Below are 18,624 nucleotides of genomic sequence, written 5' to 3' on the forward strand. Positions count from 1 at the left end.
AAGTTTACATGAGATCTTCTGTTTGTGTTTGGTTTTTTAATGTTTGACGAGCTGAAAAAGATCTGGGAACAACAATGGACAAACAGAGAATCCAGGACAATAACAGACAAACTGACCAAGAGATAAAACAGCAACAAGATTTAAATAAACAGAGGGTAATAGGCCACAGGTGATTCACATTAGGGTGGGGAAGACAATCAACACAGGTGGGAAACCAGACAGAGAGAGGAAGTAGTCTAGAAACAGATACACAAGGAATGGAACTTCAAAATAAAACAGGAAATAGTGAAATAGTGTTATGACTTCAACATAAAACAAGAAATGCCAAACTAAACCAAAACTAAACCAGTAGCAGGACTGCAAAATAAAACAGAAAATACAGAACCAAACAAGAGTCAAATACACACAAAGAGGCCACGAGGAGGTTTAACAAAATACAACAAAGCACTCAAAAACTCATCCAGGGGCCGATCATGCCAAAGAGTCCAAATGACCAACAACTGTCCAAAACTGCTTTTAACAAAAGCTCGGGATAGTCCAAAAGAGTCCAATATAAATCCAACAAAGTCCAAAATGGAGTTCAAACAATCCAAAAAGATTTCAAAACAGCCACCAAGGGGCTGATCATAACAGTAATAACATAACATTTATACAGTAATATTCTACTGTTAATTTGAGATTATGTTTAGTATAATCTGTGTTTTTCTACGATTTTTACATAAAATCTCACAGATGTAATTGATATATTCGGACGGTCGCCGATGGTGGTGAAGGAGACATGCCCCCTCTTCCTCTGCGACAACTGTGGAACCCCTGATCAAGGCACCCACCCCAGCCCCAGCCCTAGTAAGCTGCCCTCTGCCCCAGCATCTCTAGTGCATATGCATGCTTTATGTGTTTGTGTGTTTCATTTACTTGGTGTGTGTAAAATGCAGAGATTAATTTCCCTGTTTGAGGGATAATAAAGGAATAAACTTAAACTTAAAATTTGTGTATCTGGGAACAGACAGGCTGATCATGACAAAGAGTCCAAACACAGTCCATGAAATGTTCGAACCAAAGTCCAAAGCAGTTCAAAAAGAGTTCAAAAGAGCCACCAAGGGGATGATCACAGTGTGGAGGTGGGTTGATGATGTAATGACAGTCAGGTGTGTAGGTGAGTTGGCGGGAAGAGAATCCAGGTCACCACACTCAGGTCTGAGCACACATACACACACACACACAAACTGGTGGAGAGCACAAAATGGGGACACAATGGATGAGGGAGAGAGCCTGTCTAATCTGAGCAGAAAAGGATATACTGACCTGAAACTAACATACTGAAATTAACTTTTAATGTACCACTTCAAGTATAAATTCAAAAATTAAATGTAACTGTAAAATATAATTTACACTGGCATCTACCTTGAAAAGCATCACTTTGAACCATTTGAAAGTGTCACTTATTTAAAACTACACAAAAAACATTGTCTGTAATTTAAATCCTCCCTCCGGTGTCCCTCGCCACAGGAGGAACTGTCATATACTGTCATGCTCCTGTACTGTGAGTCATTCAGCAACATCTGTCAGGATTATACACAGGCAGTTTTTACCTGTCTACACAAAGAGGTTTCAAAGAAGCCATGGTTACTGTGTGACTTGCCTGAATGACATAATATTCTTCTGTTAATTTGAGATTATATAAAGTGTATTGTGTGGGGTTTCTGGGTTTTTTTTTGGATAAGTAACCTGAAAATGTTATATGCTTAGTCAGTTTCAGGAGGACCTGGAATAAGATTAAGATAAGATAAACCTTTAATAGTCCCACAATGGGGAAATTACACTGTTACAGCAGCAAAGAGCAATGGAATGCAGAACTCAATACTCAACGTCCAGGAAATAAAGTATTTCTTGTTTGAGTTTGAAATGTTGATTCCAGGTTTTGTTAATATTTCCTATTTTAATTTGATGCCCCATTCCTTGTGTACTTCTTGTCTTTGTCGGTTTTCCCACCTTTGTTGATTGTCTGCCCCGCCCTAATGTAGATCTCCTGTGGTCAATTAACCTCTGTGTATATAAGTCTCATTGATCCCCTGTCTCGCTGTCAGAGTCACTCGCCTTAATGTTAAGCCTGAGTTTAGGTGCTTGTCCAAGTCTTTCTCTGCTTTATCCTTACTGTGTTTGTATCTGCAGGCACCATCCCTGTGCTTGTCCCTGAGCTTCTGTCTGCACCTTTGATCCTGTCTTTCTTTTCCTCCTGGTTTTGTCTCCTGTGTTGAGCCTTGTGTTCCTTCTTTGGACTTACCTCTGTGCCTGGTTGTTTTTGGTTTCCTGGCCACCGACTCTATACCAGTGATCTTGAGTTAAATAAGGGTACATCATCATTATCCATCTGACTGGTGTGTCTGCATTTGGGTCCTTTCCTCATGTTTTTGGCTATAGCCATTACAACAGAAATGAGAACAACTCAAAAATATCCGATCACAAGTGAAAGTGCTACATTCAAAAATCAGTGTTGTCAGAAAAATGTGTGAGACATTGTTACATTACAAACAATGTCCTGTTTTCCAGGAAATATGCAGACAATTTGGTTCTAATTACAGTGCAGATATAAATGTTACTGAAAGAAAAGCTGCTTTTAAATCAAAATAGATGTTTGTTCATTGTTTACTTGTCGCTTGTCACTTTAAATTTAAGTCAGCCTTTCTGTTGAGTTGTGCTTCCTTATAGGAAAATTTCACTTTTTAATCTTGCAGTTTATAGATACAGCAGTCTTGGGTTTAGATCAGTCTGCCATGAGCTGCAAGGCGAAGTGTTGTTAATCTGGCCATGTCTTCAAATCACCACAAGAGAGAGCCATCACATAGATTTTGTGATTTGCTGTCAACACCTTCGTGATGGTGTTGTTCCTCATGTGAGCCACAGGGGGGCAGTAGAAGACAATGCCTTATAGCAGCATGTGTTGCACAAGCTGCGGCAGCTTCTCACAACAGGTGAGAGAGAGAAGAGGAAAGAGAAAAGATTTCCATCATCTGCCTGGCAATGGCAGGAATCCAGGCTGAGCATAATGGAAAGTCGACTGTCACACTTTGGGCTTGGGTTCATGTCAAGTCCAATAACGACGTCAATTTGTGCAGGAAGCTCCTGGTATGACGCTGTGAGTAAGAAGCAGGTGTGGGTTTTTATTAAAATACTAAAGTAAGGATGAGCTGACATTGATATCCAGGGATTTGGTCAGTACATATGGAGCTGCTTGAATTACAGTAATAAGAGATTAACTGGCACTACATGTTATGGTACTGGCACAATAGAAAATGGCAGAGAAAAGCAAGCAAGTAAAGAGTGAGAGTTCAGGCAAGAGCAAACAACGGGAAACTGCTGAGGATTAGATCGTTGTAAAGCAACAAGCCAAAGGAAGGAATGTTTGCATACATGATCTGCATGTTGAACAGTGTCGCAGGGCCTCTTCTTTACCCCCACAGGCATGAGTTTAGCACAAGCTGAAAACAAGTCCAATTGTGCCAAAACAAGCACTGAATTGTTCTTCCTTTTAAAGTATTCCCAGGGTTACATTCAAATGATCTTTAGAGACTTTTGCTTAATAAATTTATGCTCTCCACTCCAGAGTACTTACGTGGAACTACAGAAACCTGTTAATATCAACAGCAGAAAAACACATGTTTAAATTCTCAGTATCAGTAAACAATATGTGAAACTGTAAGTGCATAAAATGTAGTTGTTATTTCCTAATTTCTAGGAGAGAGTAAAGATTGGAGAAAAAAAAAAGGGAAGAGAACAAAGTAGTAGCTGGTAGGTTAAACAACGGATGATTAATATATTCCAGCTCATAAGAGCAGGTGACTTCATGAATAGTCTCCTTCACTAAAAACCTTATCTTATGACTTCCTCTTAAAACAAAGGGATTGTCAGTGCCCCTTTGTCCCAGATGACACTCTCAGCTCGAGGGTTAAAAAAAAAACAAAAAACAGAACTACTTGGAAACCAAAGGAGTTATAAATACACTCAGCTGTGACAAGGCTTACCTCTGCTGTTCAGTTAACATTAGTAAGCAAGTGCATTGAAAAATAGCTACTAAAGCTGAACTGTATATATCTGTGTCCTGTTTTTGTGCTTTCACCTGTAAATCTCAGGGACTCACGGACCCGAAACAAATGAGGATACAGGGAATGAATAGAACTGAGCAGTCAGCCTAACTGGTTGGTACCTACTCACTGATTTGTATAAAGAAATGATCATTAAATGCAAGATGAAGAAGAAACTTTTTTGGTTTTCTGTCATCCTTTTCCTGCAATTACTCAATCACTGTATGCGAAGCATCTTCCAAAGATGCAGAGACGACTTTCAATCCTCTGGTCAGACTCCAAAAAGGAGGTTCAAACTTTCCCCCAGCATCTCTGCAGGCCCTTAATCGCAGTATAGAGTCTCATGGCAACACACTGGTGTTGTTAAAGGCAATCTAAGCAGAGTTGTTCACTTACTTGCCAGTGCTGAGTGCTCACTGAATAAGCTTGACCAGAAAAAAATAAAATAAAATCACTGAGTGTTCAAACTCTTTGGGAACAGACTGTAGCTGATTTATCAAAATTCAATTTGAGCTGCAGAGATTGAGGAACATGAATGCTTTGTTGCACAGGTTGAGGACACACACAAACACACTTTTCTACCGTGTCCCGTCCTTCTCCATCACTCCTCTCATTGCCTGAGGATAATAACTCTCTTCTTCTGGCTACATTATCCTTCACTCTGTTAATACATGAGCGATTTATCACATTCACCACAACCAACTCACACACACACACACACTCACTGCATCATTTTTCAGTTTGTTTTATCATAGGTAATTGGAGTGTGTGTGCTCACTGTGATAGAGAGGAAAAGTTGCTGTCTAAGGTTGACTGCTCCAGCGATCCCACAGCAAACTGAAACATTATCTACGCTGTTAAAGTCCTCTCACAACCTCTACGAGGTCAAAGTAAATAAGTGCAGCAGCTTGTGATGAAAGTTTGCAGGATTAACTCAGGTTTCATTCTCTGTCTTTGCAGATTTTCATTAGAGGAGGTTCAAATTGACCGTATCTGTCTCTACTCACCGGCCTTGACCTAAATATGAAGTTGTAAATGTTTTCTGAAAACAGCATGCATTTTGTCATCTTCAGATTTTAAGAGCTTTTTCTTTCATCTTCAATGTGGTTGTTAATGCATGTTACAAGCATTAGGACACACCTGATAGTAAATGAAGACATGTGCATCCAGTTCCCCGATAACGTGGCAGCTGCTGACATGAGTCTAATGGAATGTACTGCCCATGCTACAGTAAGTCTTTACTATTGGCCCAAGATGTGTTTTAAATACAATTCATATCTTTCACATGCTGTACTCTCTCTGTTGAGTCAGGACTTACTGTCGGATACTTCTTTCCGTACCGGACATTAACCATGAGCCCATAAGGCCACACACACACACACACACTTGGATAAGCTTGTTAGTTTCCTCTGCTTTCCAGCCTCACACTATATCCATATCTGTAGCACCATATTAGGCTTCTGTTTACTCCTCTGACAAGCATCTTTGTCTTGTATTTAGTAAACACTGGGAGCATGTCAGGGAATGCTGGGGCAGATCACTGTGGAGTTAAAGAGATAAAGAGCATTTCCATGGGGACCAGCAGGGACGAGGTCTGACAAGTCTGGCAGTGACGGGTCAGAACGAGGAATTTCCACTCTTGTTAAGATGCAACAAAAATGTGACAATCATTCCTCCCCTGCATTTGTGTTTCTTTTGAATGACTTGAAACCTCCAAGATTTCCTTACCTAAAAAAAATGAGAACATTTTTGTATATTTAACAGTAAGTGACAGCCCAGGTTTTCGTCAGACTGTTCCCGTAGTAGTCTGGCGGTCTTTTGAGCTGTGATAACAGTGAAGGGCATGGTTAATGCAAGCTTTCCATTTTAACAGTCTTGTTGATGCCTGCACAATACAACTATGGTGGCGCTGGTTGATAAATTCATTCTTCAAAAGTCAATTCCTGCAGCTTTCCTCACAATATGCATCATTCAGTAATTTCACCCTCCCTCTTACCGAGCGTTGTTTTCAAGCCAAACAGACCCATACTGCAGAATTACAAAAGGCACTTGGTAGGCTTTAAAAAGGTGGCGAAAGTGACACTTGACAAAGTCATCAATGAAGAAAATTGCTTGCCATTAAGGATACAATACACTGGAGCTGGCTCACCATCACATTGATTACTTGGAAGCAAATTATGACACTTATTTTGTCAGATAATTGAGCCATTAAGAGAGAAAGAAAAAGACAGGGCTAAGGTACATTTTAAACTCTATTATTACACTGGATCCTCTTTGGCCTGTGTGAATGTGCCATTTTATTCCAGTTTAAACCAAAAGTCATCCACTGACAGCAGCAACATGAAGAAAAAGATTCATACAACTTGAAATATGAAGCTGACACTAGTAACCTACAAATGTTATAAGCAGTTAACTTATTATGTGACCACCCGCACACTCTGTTACAAAAACACAATGCATTTTTCATTCTAGAAAACCACAAGCAGATGTAAGCAGTTATCAGTGTGAGTCTGCTCAGAGTAGCTGCCCTGTGCAGGTTCTTCGTGCAAACAGTTTATTGAGACATGTAGTTGCATTATACTGGTGAGCGAAATCTGGCAGTCATTTGAGACAGTCTTTTCAGCAAATACCCCAAAACAACATGTTTACATATAAAAACAAAGCCCTCTAGTGACTATAGTAACTATAACAGGAGCAAACGAGGAAGTCAGGTGACATTGTTATGCATCAAAAGAGTCCGCATAGGTAACAGGCCAGGGTGAACGGCTGTTTCGACAAATCACTGGGTTTTAACAAGGGAGACTGCCGCTCCTTTCCCGTTTCCAACCAACAGTCAGCGTTACTCATTGTAACCATGACAACAAAAGTAATTTTATTCAGTGATGTATAATACTGAGAACACAATTCCAGCGGCCAATAAAAGGCACGGTGCTGAGAAAAGAGAGAGAAGTTCAGAGGGTTATTGTGACTGACTGACGGACTGGTCCTGGCATGTGAAATGTTTGCTTGGAAGCAAGAGTTCACCAGTTAGTCCAGTGAGCAGTCAATATATCATCAACGGGGCAGCTGCTGCCTGTGTCATGAAGACTTGGATGAATTTTGCTGTGCCGCTCGCTGATGTGACGGGGTCTAAGGAGGTAGTAGGAGAAGAGGGAAAGCTAAGGAACCTATGTGGACTGCGTTCATGTTCATGTGTTCCAAAGAGCTTTTGTGGCATCATTCATCATGTAATTACCCCTTGACCCCTATATCCCATACTGGGTTCACATCACTAATGTCACATCTATCTCACTGATGTATTGGCATTTTGCCAATCGATTTCAACTGCAAGTCACATGAACATGGATTTGTTTCTTTAACTATCACGTATTTCGTTGCCAAAGGCTCCATGGTTTTTTTTCACGAAGAGGACTCTGGGAAAAGAGCTGATGCTGCACAATCCAGTCTCCATCTTCAAGGTTTGAGTCTTACAGAATGCAGCATAAATCAACTGTCAGAGGTAATGTACTGCTATATTCTGTGCTAACATATGGCTGACTGAAGACAGGAAACAAAAATTTGTTTGACACAGTGACGAATGAGATCAATAGGATAATCGCACTCAGTTTGTGGCGACGACAAATAGCATCATCACGGCCTGTTTGAGAAATAAAATGTTTTTGAAGACGTGTTTTATTGCATTTTCTTTGGCCTTGAAAACCGAGTGAAGCACATCTTTGGAGTTCATGTTGCTTACATAACCTTAGGTCGGGTGGAGCTAGTTTTTCAGAGTGGGACAAGCTACGATTTGAGATGCTCCTATCCGTGCACATACATCCACACACACATACACACACACACACACACACACACACACACACACACACTATTAAGGCCCTTGGGAGCGTGGGGACTGCAGACATCATGGTGCCTTGGTCACTGTAGTCACCAAAGTGCCAGGGGAATTATCGATCTATCAGAGACAACATTTTCACATGCTCACACCCTGTATGCAGTATGTCTCTGTCATGTTTAACATATCTGAGAAAATAGCCATCCCATACCAAAACACAGCCCTTTTCCAGAGAGTTTTCCCTTTGTGGTGCTTTTTTAAATTTCAGCTATGACAACATGGTTTGTCTAGATATGGGAACATTGCCTTTTTATCTTGCTCTGAAAGACTTTAGTCCCTGAAGCCTAACGATACATATTACCATGCTTGGGCTTATTTGAAGGCCTCAGCAAAGTAAGTTGAGTATGATTTCTTGAAGTTTTTCTGTCAGCATAGAAAGTTGGCCATCATGCTCCAGAGAGCAGATCTCACAGACTTATGTCTGCACACGTCCCTGTGGATCGGTCTAAACCCCTGAAAGACATGGAGTATTTGACACGGCTTAAACTGAAATTGCAATCTAATGCTGCAGGGGAAAACCTGAGCCTTAAAGAGTAAGGGGCGACAAAGGGTTCTTGTTCACTGATACCTCTGCAACAGCGCTGATGTTCAACCGTGACATTCAACTTCAGGAGGGAGATATGAACAATGAGCTGCTCTTATTCTGTTTACATAATCAAAAGTAGATCTACAGCTGAATCTTCAGAATTTACTATAGTCACTGGCCACAGCACAACTCTCTATAACTGACAGTTTGCTAAGCCCCGCCCCCCTTAGATACTGTTGCTATGCCTGTCAAGCTGTCAAAATAAATCACAATTGGTAGTAATAGTTGAAATAATGGGTCCTTTCAGACAGAGGCAGAAAAAAGCAGGTCACCTTTCAGGCATGCAGCTGCCAGTTTTGCCAACTGAAATTACAACTGTTGTTAGATTTTATCAGTGGAGCTAGCTAGCTACTTAAGCTAATATTTGCTCCATGAGTTGTTAGAAAATGCCATTTTGCTGGACGGCTTTTTAGTGTTTCCAGCTGAATTATTTTTGAAACAAAAACCCTGTAAAAGACTCTTTAATGCATTTGATGGCTGCATACATGATATCAGTGTTAAACACGGAGTCACCTCTCTCAGTAGTTGATGAGCCATGTCGAAGGAAAAAAAAAAAAAAAAAACTTGGTTTGCATCTTGGTTTGCAACAAAGAGCTAGTTGATAAGATGAAATGATAAGATCAGAGTTTATTTTAAGGTCAGACTCTCAGACCCTGTTTGGCTACATAGCATACATACAACAATGAGCTCAGATTTATGCTTTATTGTTTATGTTTTAGAACAGTATGCTTTAGTTTTCACTTCACAGGAGAAGAGGCCTTTAGGATGAGAACTCATTGTACCAGTTTGTTTGGCAAATATAAGGGATGAGCTAACAAGTTTGGCTGGGGTCGCTGGAGTGTTAATTGGCCATATCCATTTAAAAGCAGAGCTGCTGCAGGTTAGCTGACACAGTGGGGAAATACTGCACAGTGGTTTGTGTAACTTGTAATTTCACAAATTAATTTAGTATGAAGCTTTCCGTGGGTTTGGAAGTAACTCTTAGCTACTGCAGTGAGCTTTGAGCTAGTTTAATATTTGCAACAGTCTCATTAGTCCTCACAGCTGGTTGCAAGTCTTGGTGATTTAAATTTACAGTCTTTTCAGTCTTGCAAATGTGCATGTGTAGAAACTGTAAGAAGAGTGTGAGAGAGAATAAGATAAAAAAAGATGGGGAGATACCACAGAGGGGACTGTATGTTCTCATTCAAAGCATGACTTGTCATATGGAGAATATGTTGATTAATGACCTAATTTGAACTCTGCTCTGACATGTGACGGAAGAGAAAAGAACAGTGAGGTTGATAAAAAGCGCATAAGGCTTATCCCATTTCAAAATGCTGGTTCTTATCCGTTCCCAATGAAATCGATGAACTCATTTACAAAACTCATCAGCTTCAGTATGTTGTTCTGTTCATGGTTTCTATCAAACTGCATTCCAAACCATGATAACTACCTTTTAAATCTTTATCTTAAAACTAGCTGAACGTATTTTATGCTTGAAAGAAACATGAAAAATGCTTTTCACTCCTGCCAAATATAAAGACATTTTTATGGCTCTATATATCTCTACTGTCCTCCTCCCTTGGATTTCTGGGATAGAATTAGGTGCTCTGTACAATCTATGATTAGCTGGAGCACTGGGCAGACATGTAGTTTCAAAAGGAGAATGGAAACATTTTCAGAATATCTTTAAATGTTTTCTGTCTATCATTACATCTGGATCACATGCTGATGACAGGTTTTATAAACAACAACTGCCATTGTACAAACCTTGTGATGTCCCACTTGGACTCTTAGTAGTCATTTCCTGTTTTATTTTGAAATCACTTACGCTTTATGTTCATGGTGATTTTGCTTCCTACCTTTGTGTTTTGTTTTGTTTTCTTCACCAGTTTTCTGTGTCATCTGTACCTCATCAGCCAGTTATTTCTCTGCGTGTGTAGCCACCCCCCCACCCCCCCCCCCCCCCCCCCTCCCCTTTGCACTACCAGTCAGTCAAGCTTTTCAGCTGTCCCAGTTCCTAGGTGTGTATTCCTTGTGTATCATCCTGCTTATGACCTCTAGCCCCCAAGCAAAGATTTTAATTTTGAACTCTTACCTGATTTCCTGTGTGATATCTGCATTTGAGTCAGTTACTGGGTTTAAGATTGTTACTGTTGTGATGCATCCATATGGATTATACCCTATTCATCAGGTTATTTTTATATTCCAGTCACGAATGATCATGGAGGACACACGAATGAGGACGTTTCATGCAACATGTACATAATTTATTTCAATACAAATGTTACGCCACAGACACTTTTGCTTCTTCATAAATACCACAGGACACCACATGTTCTAACAGGCTTCATTACCTTAACAGTGACAAAAAAAAAAAAAAAAAAAAAACGTGCGAAAAATAGCTTGCAAACATTTAGTAAACATTCAGCTGAGTGACAACGTTTTTCACTCTGGCCACGAAAAGAAGTTCACATATGATAGGTCTATTTGTCTTATGACAGCTGAAGCAATATTTAAATTTTATAGAAAATTCACATTTACACACGTCATTTCATCAGAATAGTCCACCTTCAGCGATTACATCTGTGCTGAGATTCCACAGCAACCATTTCTCATGAATCTTCAGTTTGAGTCACAAACAGGAAAAGGAACTTCCACAAAAATATTATGGTACAAGTTAAATGGGCATAACTCTTCAGCCATTGTTTATTTATAGTTCATGAACTCAGACGTAGATTCGGTTGTTAAAAAGTTCTGCAAATGTCTCATGAAAGTGCTATACAGTGCTGCTGTAATTATATGAGCTTGATCATATCAAAATGCGTCAATCCATGACACGGATCATGTTCTTTTACACAGAAAATATTGTGCCACATTTTAATACACCCTGTAAGACTTGTCTGTAACCCAGAATCCACTCTTAAAAAACAAAAAACAAAAAAAACAAAACATTTAATTTCAGCAGACCAGTGGTTAAAATCAGTTGTCTGAGGCCAGACTTTGTCGGGAGAACATTGTGTGTATCGTTGGGCATTGTATATGGTTCCCAACCATTAGCTGTGCTTGGAATGTTGTAGTGTCAGCTAATCATTCAAGACTCATTGCACATAACTGTGTTGTGTCCTCCAGCAAGAGGAGGTGAAGACATGAATTATATTCCTTATTAAATAGGCGTATTGATGAAACAGTAACCATTAATTACTCTGAGACGGCTGAGGTGCAAGGAGAGGCCACTGCCAGGAGAGAGCACTGTGGATATATAGTTCACAAACTATTCCACTTGTACTAGAGCAGATCACTTTGAAAGGAAATGTCACCAAAATCCACAAACACATCAATACAAATACATAGCGGACACGCAAACCATCACTTGCAAGGCGCCTCTAAAAATGACACATGGCTTAAATACAGACCTTTTTTTTTTTTTAACCCAGCAGTGACTTATTAACATATTGTCAATGCTTCAGTTACTTCTGAGTACATGCGATGAATCAAAATTTATGTTTGTGCTTTGTGCATGCTGTACAGTGAAATGCTGGTTAAAAAAAAAAAAAAAAAAACAGCCCTGGAGAACATTTGTTATGACATTCAACCCCTGCATTTACTTTGCTGTAAATCCATGAAAAAGAAAAACAGAAAAAAAGATCAACATAGTGGAAAGCTTGTTTTTCACATGGCAAATACTGACGTATGATGACACCATATTTACGTCTATCCCTAAGGTCTGTGACAACAGCACTGACTAAACCTAGCGATACAGTACATAGAGATTCCTCTGAGGGTACAAAGTTCACAGTTTTGACGATGTCAGCCGACCTCTCTGCAGAGGCAACGCCACGTGCACTAAAACACAGGTCACTGACACCGATTTAGACTGGCAGAGAATCCCTGCTCCCCCTCCTCCTCCTTCAGTAGCCACATTTAGCAAGCTGTCACTTTGATCAGAACATACTAGACATCGTCGAACTGACTGGGCAAAGGGGGTTACGTCCATGCAACACCTTCATTACTCCTCTTTAAAGTAATGATGTTGCAAGCCAGTTAGTGCGGGACAAGTGGGAGAAGTTCTCCAGAGAAGGTCCTACATGCTAAGTGCTCATTCTCCATTAATGCTTGTCAAAAAGTGACCTTCCCTGGAGTCTGTTATCTTAAGACAGGTGATAAGAAGGAACGTCTCATCGCAACCTGCAAATTGGGAACTGTATACTTCATAATCTACTAATCTATTTTAGTGTTGTTTTAGTTGGGACTTTTCTGACTCCCACAGCTAAACAGCAGAGATAATGGATTTATCCGTGTTTATTGGGCGGGACTCAGCTAGATTGAGGGGCATTTCCTGGAGACTGCACACCAAGAAGTGTCTAAAGGAGACTGACTGAAACTGACTGAAACAACTGGAACAGCTGAGACACCGTTCAGCAGACTCCCGAGTGTCTTATTCAAATGTTAGACTGATTTGGTAAAGATCCAGACATCCATTTAAATCAAGGGGACTCTGGGAAACGTCTGGGAGCAACGACATAGGTGCACTGTTTTTCTGTTTTTCTCACCTCTGTTTGTTGGCCCGAGTTGTCACCACCACCATGTCTCGGGCCTGGAACTTTGTTATCACTCGGCTATTTCGACGCACTGTTTATTATTGTGTGTGGTTTGTACCCTGGTGCCATGGCTAAGGAAACTGCTTCTCTGATTTCAGTAAACACTACATGCTGAAACACAGCAACCACAAAATTTAATAAACAAACAAGGTTTGTGCAACAATAGGAACAACTGTTGCTGCTACTGGCATGACGAGGGAACAGGAAAGATTAACAGTTTACCTTACACTTGTGTGATGGCTATATTATGTACCAAATAGTGGTTTACATGGTGTGCAGTAGCAAATGTTCAAAAAGAACAAGAACAAGTGCATTGGAATATGAATTTACAGTATATAGTTATAGTACATAGTTTACTGAGTATTAACCTCATTAAACACTAAAAGATATTAAATATCTGGGGGGGGGGGGGGGTAGACCTTATTTAGACTTGCAAGTTTTATCATGCAATTCACACAGGATGGCCCCAGCAGTTTCTCAGCTTGCACCAGTGAGATGTAGATAACTGTGAACATTCATATCTCTGGTGCTATCTGCTGGCAACAGAAACCATCATGCAACAGGCTGTAAAACACTAGAACCGGGGAGCAGGGCCTCACAACATTGCTGAGCAGTTAGGGGAGAGAGAGAGAGAGAGAGAGAGAGAGAGAGACAGGTTCTGCCACACCTGTTGTTGATCATCTTTCAGACTCAGACAATCCATAAAAAAAAAAAAAAAAAAACTAACTTACCAAACTAAATGAAGCCAAAATATAATTTTGGTTGAACAGGAATGTATATCCTCAAAAAGAATGAAAAAAAAAGCACCAAAGACACATTACATTTGATCCTTCAACACTCCTCGTCCATTTTCTGACGGAAATAAGTTACTCACGATCCCTGCCGAATTGGCATGCTCAAATGGAATTTACAGCCTCAAAAGAACATCTACTTTGAATTTCAAAAACATTTTTATGCTAGTTAATTGTGGGATCTTTTGCCAAGAAATCTCAGATTAAAAAAAAAACCATGCCCAGACATTAAATTGGAGCCAGATAATTAGCAATTATATAATCCGCAGACCATTTAGCCGAGTAAATAAACAGCTGAGATACTGCCCTAGTGTAAGTCCTGTGGACAGTGAGTTGTGGGAAATAGTTTAGTCAGTTAAGAAAGAAATTAAAATGATGTGATGTGATGAGGTAGACGTAAAATCAATACGATACCACAAAAGGAAAAGTGATCTACCTACAGTATCTATTCACTGTGTTTGAAGTGTAAACACAGCCGAACATGATCATGACAGTTTCTTTTAAGCAGTCTCCAGACACTCTGCCAGTCAGTTCGCCTGGCCTTACCTTCATTAGTCAATTGGAAAAAAGTTTATGAAAGTGTAAACATGTCTGGATTGCCCTGTTGACAGAAGTCTCAGGGATCCAGGTTTAAAGGGCAGTTGTAACAGTCGTTAGGCCTTTGTTGCAATTCCCGTTAGGGTCCACTGCTCTGTCCATAACATGGCAGACCCCCGCTACTTTCCCCACACACCCCTCATTGGCTTCACTGTCTTCTGAGCTGCCCTTACTCCTTCCTTGTTGCTCGCTGTGCCAGCTGTGCCTGCTGTAGATGTATCCATTCACGGGCGCCGGGTTGCTGAGCCGGTTCCTTTTCATGCAGAGGATTTCCTTGAAAGCATACCTGAACTCAGGACTCCGGCAGTAAATGAGCGGATTGAAGGCAGAGTTTGCGTAACCTATCCAGTTGAGTATCCTGAAGGTGAGGTCAATGCCCTCCACCTTCCATATGGCCACCACCACATTGAGCAGAAAGAAGGGCAGCCAGCACAGAGTGAAGATCCCCATGATGATGCCCAGTGTCTTTAGGGCCTTGTGTTCCCGCAGGCAAAACTTAGCCTTCTTGTGGGCACGCCCATTATTGGCCTCAAGAGATTTGAGGGCGCTGTTGTCGCTGTTGTGAAAACGTCCAACACTTTGGTCAATCTTCTTTAGCTGGCGCCTGGCCTCCTGGAAAACACGGCTGTAGACAAAAACCATGATGACCAAAGGGATGTAGAAAGAGATGATAGAGGAGGTGATGGCATAAGCCATGTTGGTGTAGAACTCACAGCAGTAAACGTTCTTAGTGCAGTTCTCAGCTTCCACATCATTTGATATCCACCACTCCATGTGGATGGGCAGGAAAGAGATTAAAGCGGCAATCACCCACACCAGCACAACCACAATGCGAGCCTTGCACTTGGTCAGCATCGACTGGTAGCGGAAAGGAGAGGTGATGGCCAAATAACGGTCTATGGCTATGACACACAAAGTCTCGATGCTTGCGGTCACACAGAGCACATCTGTCGCGGTCCAGAACTCACACCAGAAGCTACCAAAATGCCAGGTCTTAAATATGATGTAACAGGCACCAAAAGGAACCACAATGAGACCCATGACCAAGTCGGCGCAGGCCAGGGATATGATGAAACAGTTGGTGACATTTTGGAGACGCTGGAAACGGGCAATTGCAGTAATGACCAGGATGTTGCCAAAGACAATGCACAGGACTAGTAAGGACATGATCATGCCCAGCAGGATCATTATTGCCTCACTGAAACCCTCCTCATGCTTAGCAGGGTCTGAAGACGAGTTGATCATCTCGACACTCCCGTTGAGGTACACTGGGGGGGTTGTGCTTCCCATCTGAAGAGACCATATGTGGACAACACACACACAAACACATACACACACACATACACACGGTGAAGATTTAAGGTGATTTACGGTGAATGTAAAAAAAAGAAAAGGACTGATAAAAACCAAAGAAAGAAAGAAAACTAACACTGTTCATATAACTCAACTGTGCATATAAAACTAGCAAAACAAATCTGCACTGAACTGTATGTTGCTGATTTTACTTTCAGAAAAAGGAGAACAAAAATTACAGCACCAGCACTGTTAAAAAAAAAAAAAGAAAAACCATTACATCCTGTTAGGCTTCAGCAACCACAGCTTTAAAAAAAAACACGTCAAATAACAAGCCAACCAAAAATAAAAGCACAAACCTCCACAGGTAGTTGTCTTGTTTCCTGCCTCCCATATAAAGTAGAAATGTGACTGTGCAGGTTCCTGTAAAGTGTTCAGTGTCACATGTCCTTCTGTCTACTTTATGTTTTTCTTAATCTCCGTGCGCCTCACTCACTCACTCAGTGCCTCGGCTGAGCAGTGTTTCTTCTAATGTGTCTCCCAGGCTATTTGTCAGAGCCCTTATAACGTGCAGTGATGACATCATGGTCAGTGCTTAGCCAATCACACAGCCAGCCTGCGGAGGGTGCTGAGAGCTCCCGAGAGTTTGAACACTTTGTCCCCTGCAACCGCAGCTGCATGGCTGCATGAGACAAAAGCTGCAAACACAAGGACGAGGCTTTTTCTGATTTGTGATTCTTCACATCTTTTAAAAATCTACCAAAATTTGCTTAAAATGCCCTGCATTTGCATGCAAATTTTTGAATGAATGTATTATGTTCGATGTTCAGATAAAACATTTAGTTCAGTCCAAGCACTGAGGGGGTTTTTACCACTCTAGCCTATTAGTCTGGATCATATTAAAAGCAGGTGAAACTTTTTCTGACTAAAGTGAGGTAAAAGTTGGACACACAAGCTGTCCAACTGGCAAGTTAAAGCAACTTTCAGTCTATAATCTATGATTTATTTGGAAGTTTAACTATTACCATTCTCCTTGTCCTGACAAAACCTGTGTGGTGTTGGTGTGGTATGCTGTTTTTTTGTTTGTGTGTGTGTCATGATGTTTTGCTTGTTTAATGTAAAAATGTGTTCTCTAGCATACATAAAAATTGAGAGCGGCTGAGTCTTTGCCGATGTTCAACATGAAATCTGCAAAAACAAAACAAAAACTTTTGTGTTTATATAATACTACAAGGATAAGTATCTAAAGATTAAACCACAGAACACCCCCCTAAATAACTATCACTATGAGCATGTCTGGTCATAGGTTTCTCTATGTAAGCATAAGCTGAATGTGTATTTTTTTAAAAGAATTAGCAGGTTAAGAACCATATCATCCTATTTAAAGTGAGATAACTTCCAGACCATTTGGACCGGGGAATCACTGGAGAGCTAACTAAACAACCATGCAGCCCTGCAAAATCTAACAGTGCTGTAGCTGAAGAATTTTTCATTCAATATTTACTGCATTTCAGTCCTTGTCATGGCCTTAGATATCTTTGCCTTTGGCTTGCTCCATTAAGAATTTAGTCCTTGTCACGTTAACCCTAGATTACTGCAGTAAAATGATCAATACTCTTTATGATCAATAGATAAACTCATGTTCTTCCAGCATTTCTTGTTGTGTAAATATTTTGGTGGAGATTTCCCCGATAATAATCACGAGTTGAGGCAATTTAGTTGAAATACAGTTTGTGGGAAGCCAAGCTACGTTTTTGAATAATATAGCCATTATAATAGAGCATGGATCATAAACAGAGCTTTGAGATAAATAGGTGTTGTTAGTTCTCTGTTGGTGCTTGCAAGAAGTGTGTGTGTGTGTGTGTGTGTGTGTAGGTCTGTGCTAACCTCACAGGGGGAAGTGATGATAGTTTCCAGAGCTCTGACCTTCAATGAATGCAAACGCCACAGGCACTGTGCTTCATCCATGTACTTCACAATGGGCTCTCACACAGTCCATATGACTGATGACGCAAAAATAAATCCAAACAGTAAATCTATATGTTCAGATCTTGTGAAAACTACGTGAGGGTCTAATCCTGCAAAGGGAAACATCAGACCAAGTGTTGTGAATCAAGTCTTTAATTTCATGCAGCGTGGAGAAAAGACATACAGCTCACAGTGTGTTCTGTAGTGTTGTCTGATGAGTGTTCTGAACTGTGCCTCTCTTTCTACCTGTAACCAGTATGCCATAAACACCTTTCCCAGCGGGAGGGACAATAAAGGATGTCTCTGATCACACTCAGGACAATCAATCACTCCCAGGACATCTAAGGTATTTCCAGATTAGAAGTTACAGATGTCAGTTCACATCTGTTCTAAATGACCACAAGGTATAATCCTTATTTTCTTAAAACACCTCTGGGTAGAATTTAACAACCTGAAAGTGTGTGGGAAGATTTGTACAAAGGATGGTTTTGGGTACAGAATTAACAGTCTTAAACTTAGTATACCTACATTGAAAAAAACAGATGTTAAAAATAATTTTCTATGACCAGCTTTGTAACATAAAGCAAGACAGCACAAAAAGCGTGCCTCGCACACCCTGCTTTTATTTCTTACACAGCTTTTGGGACCGAAAGAATTTTAGCTTATGTTGCCCCTCTAACCCTCTTACTCTTTAGTCAAAATCTCACAGGGCAGATTGCCATAAAATACACAATTCGTGTCATGGATTTCTACTGATTTTGGTGACCGCCTGGCCTTGTCTGTTTACTGACACACTTTGTTCCATGTCAGATTATCTTGGCAGGTTTCCATG

At 40.5% G+C, this 18,624-nt stretch overlaps 1 protein-coding gene across 1 annotated transcript; it reads right to left on the reverse strand.

Annotated features, from left to right (window-relative positions):
* Window positions 1-10,786: 10,786 nt before the first annotated feature.
* Window positions 10,787-16,338, reverse strand: adrb2a (adrenoceptor beta 2, surface a). The gene is made up of 2 exons (XM_041048425.1): window positions 16,184-16,338; window positions 10,787-15,821 (listed from the first exon to the last, which is right to left on the reverse strand). The coding sequence occupies exon 2, from the start codon at window positions 15,819-15,821 to the stop codon at window positions 14,565-14,567; it is 1,257 nt and encodes a 418-aa protein (XP_040904359.1). The 5' UTR covers window positions 16,184-16,338; the 3' UTR covers window positions 10,787-14,564.
* Between the last annotated feature and the right edge of the window lie 2,286 nt (window positions 16,339-18,624).

This window comes from Toxotes jaculatrix, chromosome 10 (assembly GCF_017976425.1).
Source record: "Toxotes jaculatrix isolate fToxJac2 chromosome 10, fToxJac2.pri, whole genome shotgun sequence".
Taxonomy (NCBI): domain Eukaryota; kingdom Metazoa; phylum Chordata; class Actinopteri; family Toxotidae; genus Toxotes; species Toxotes jaculatrix.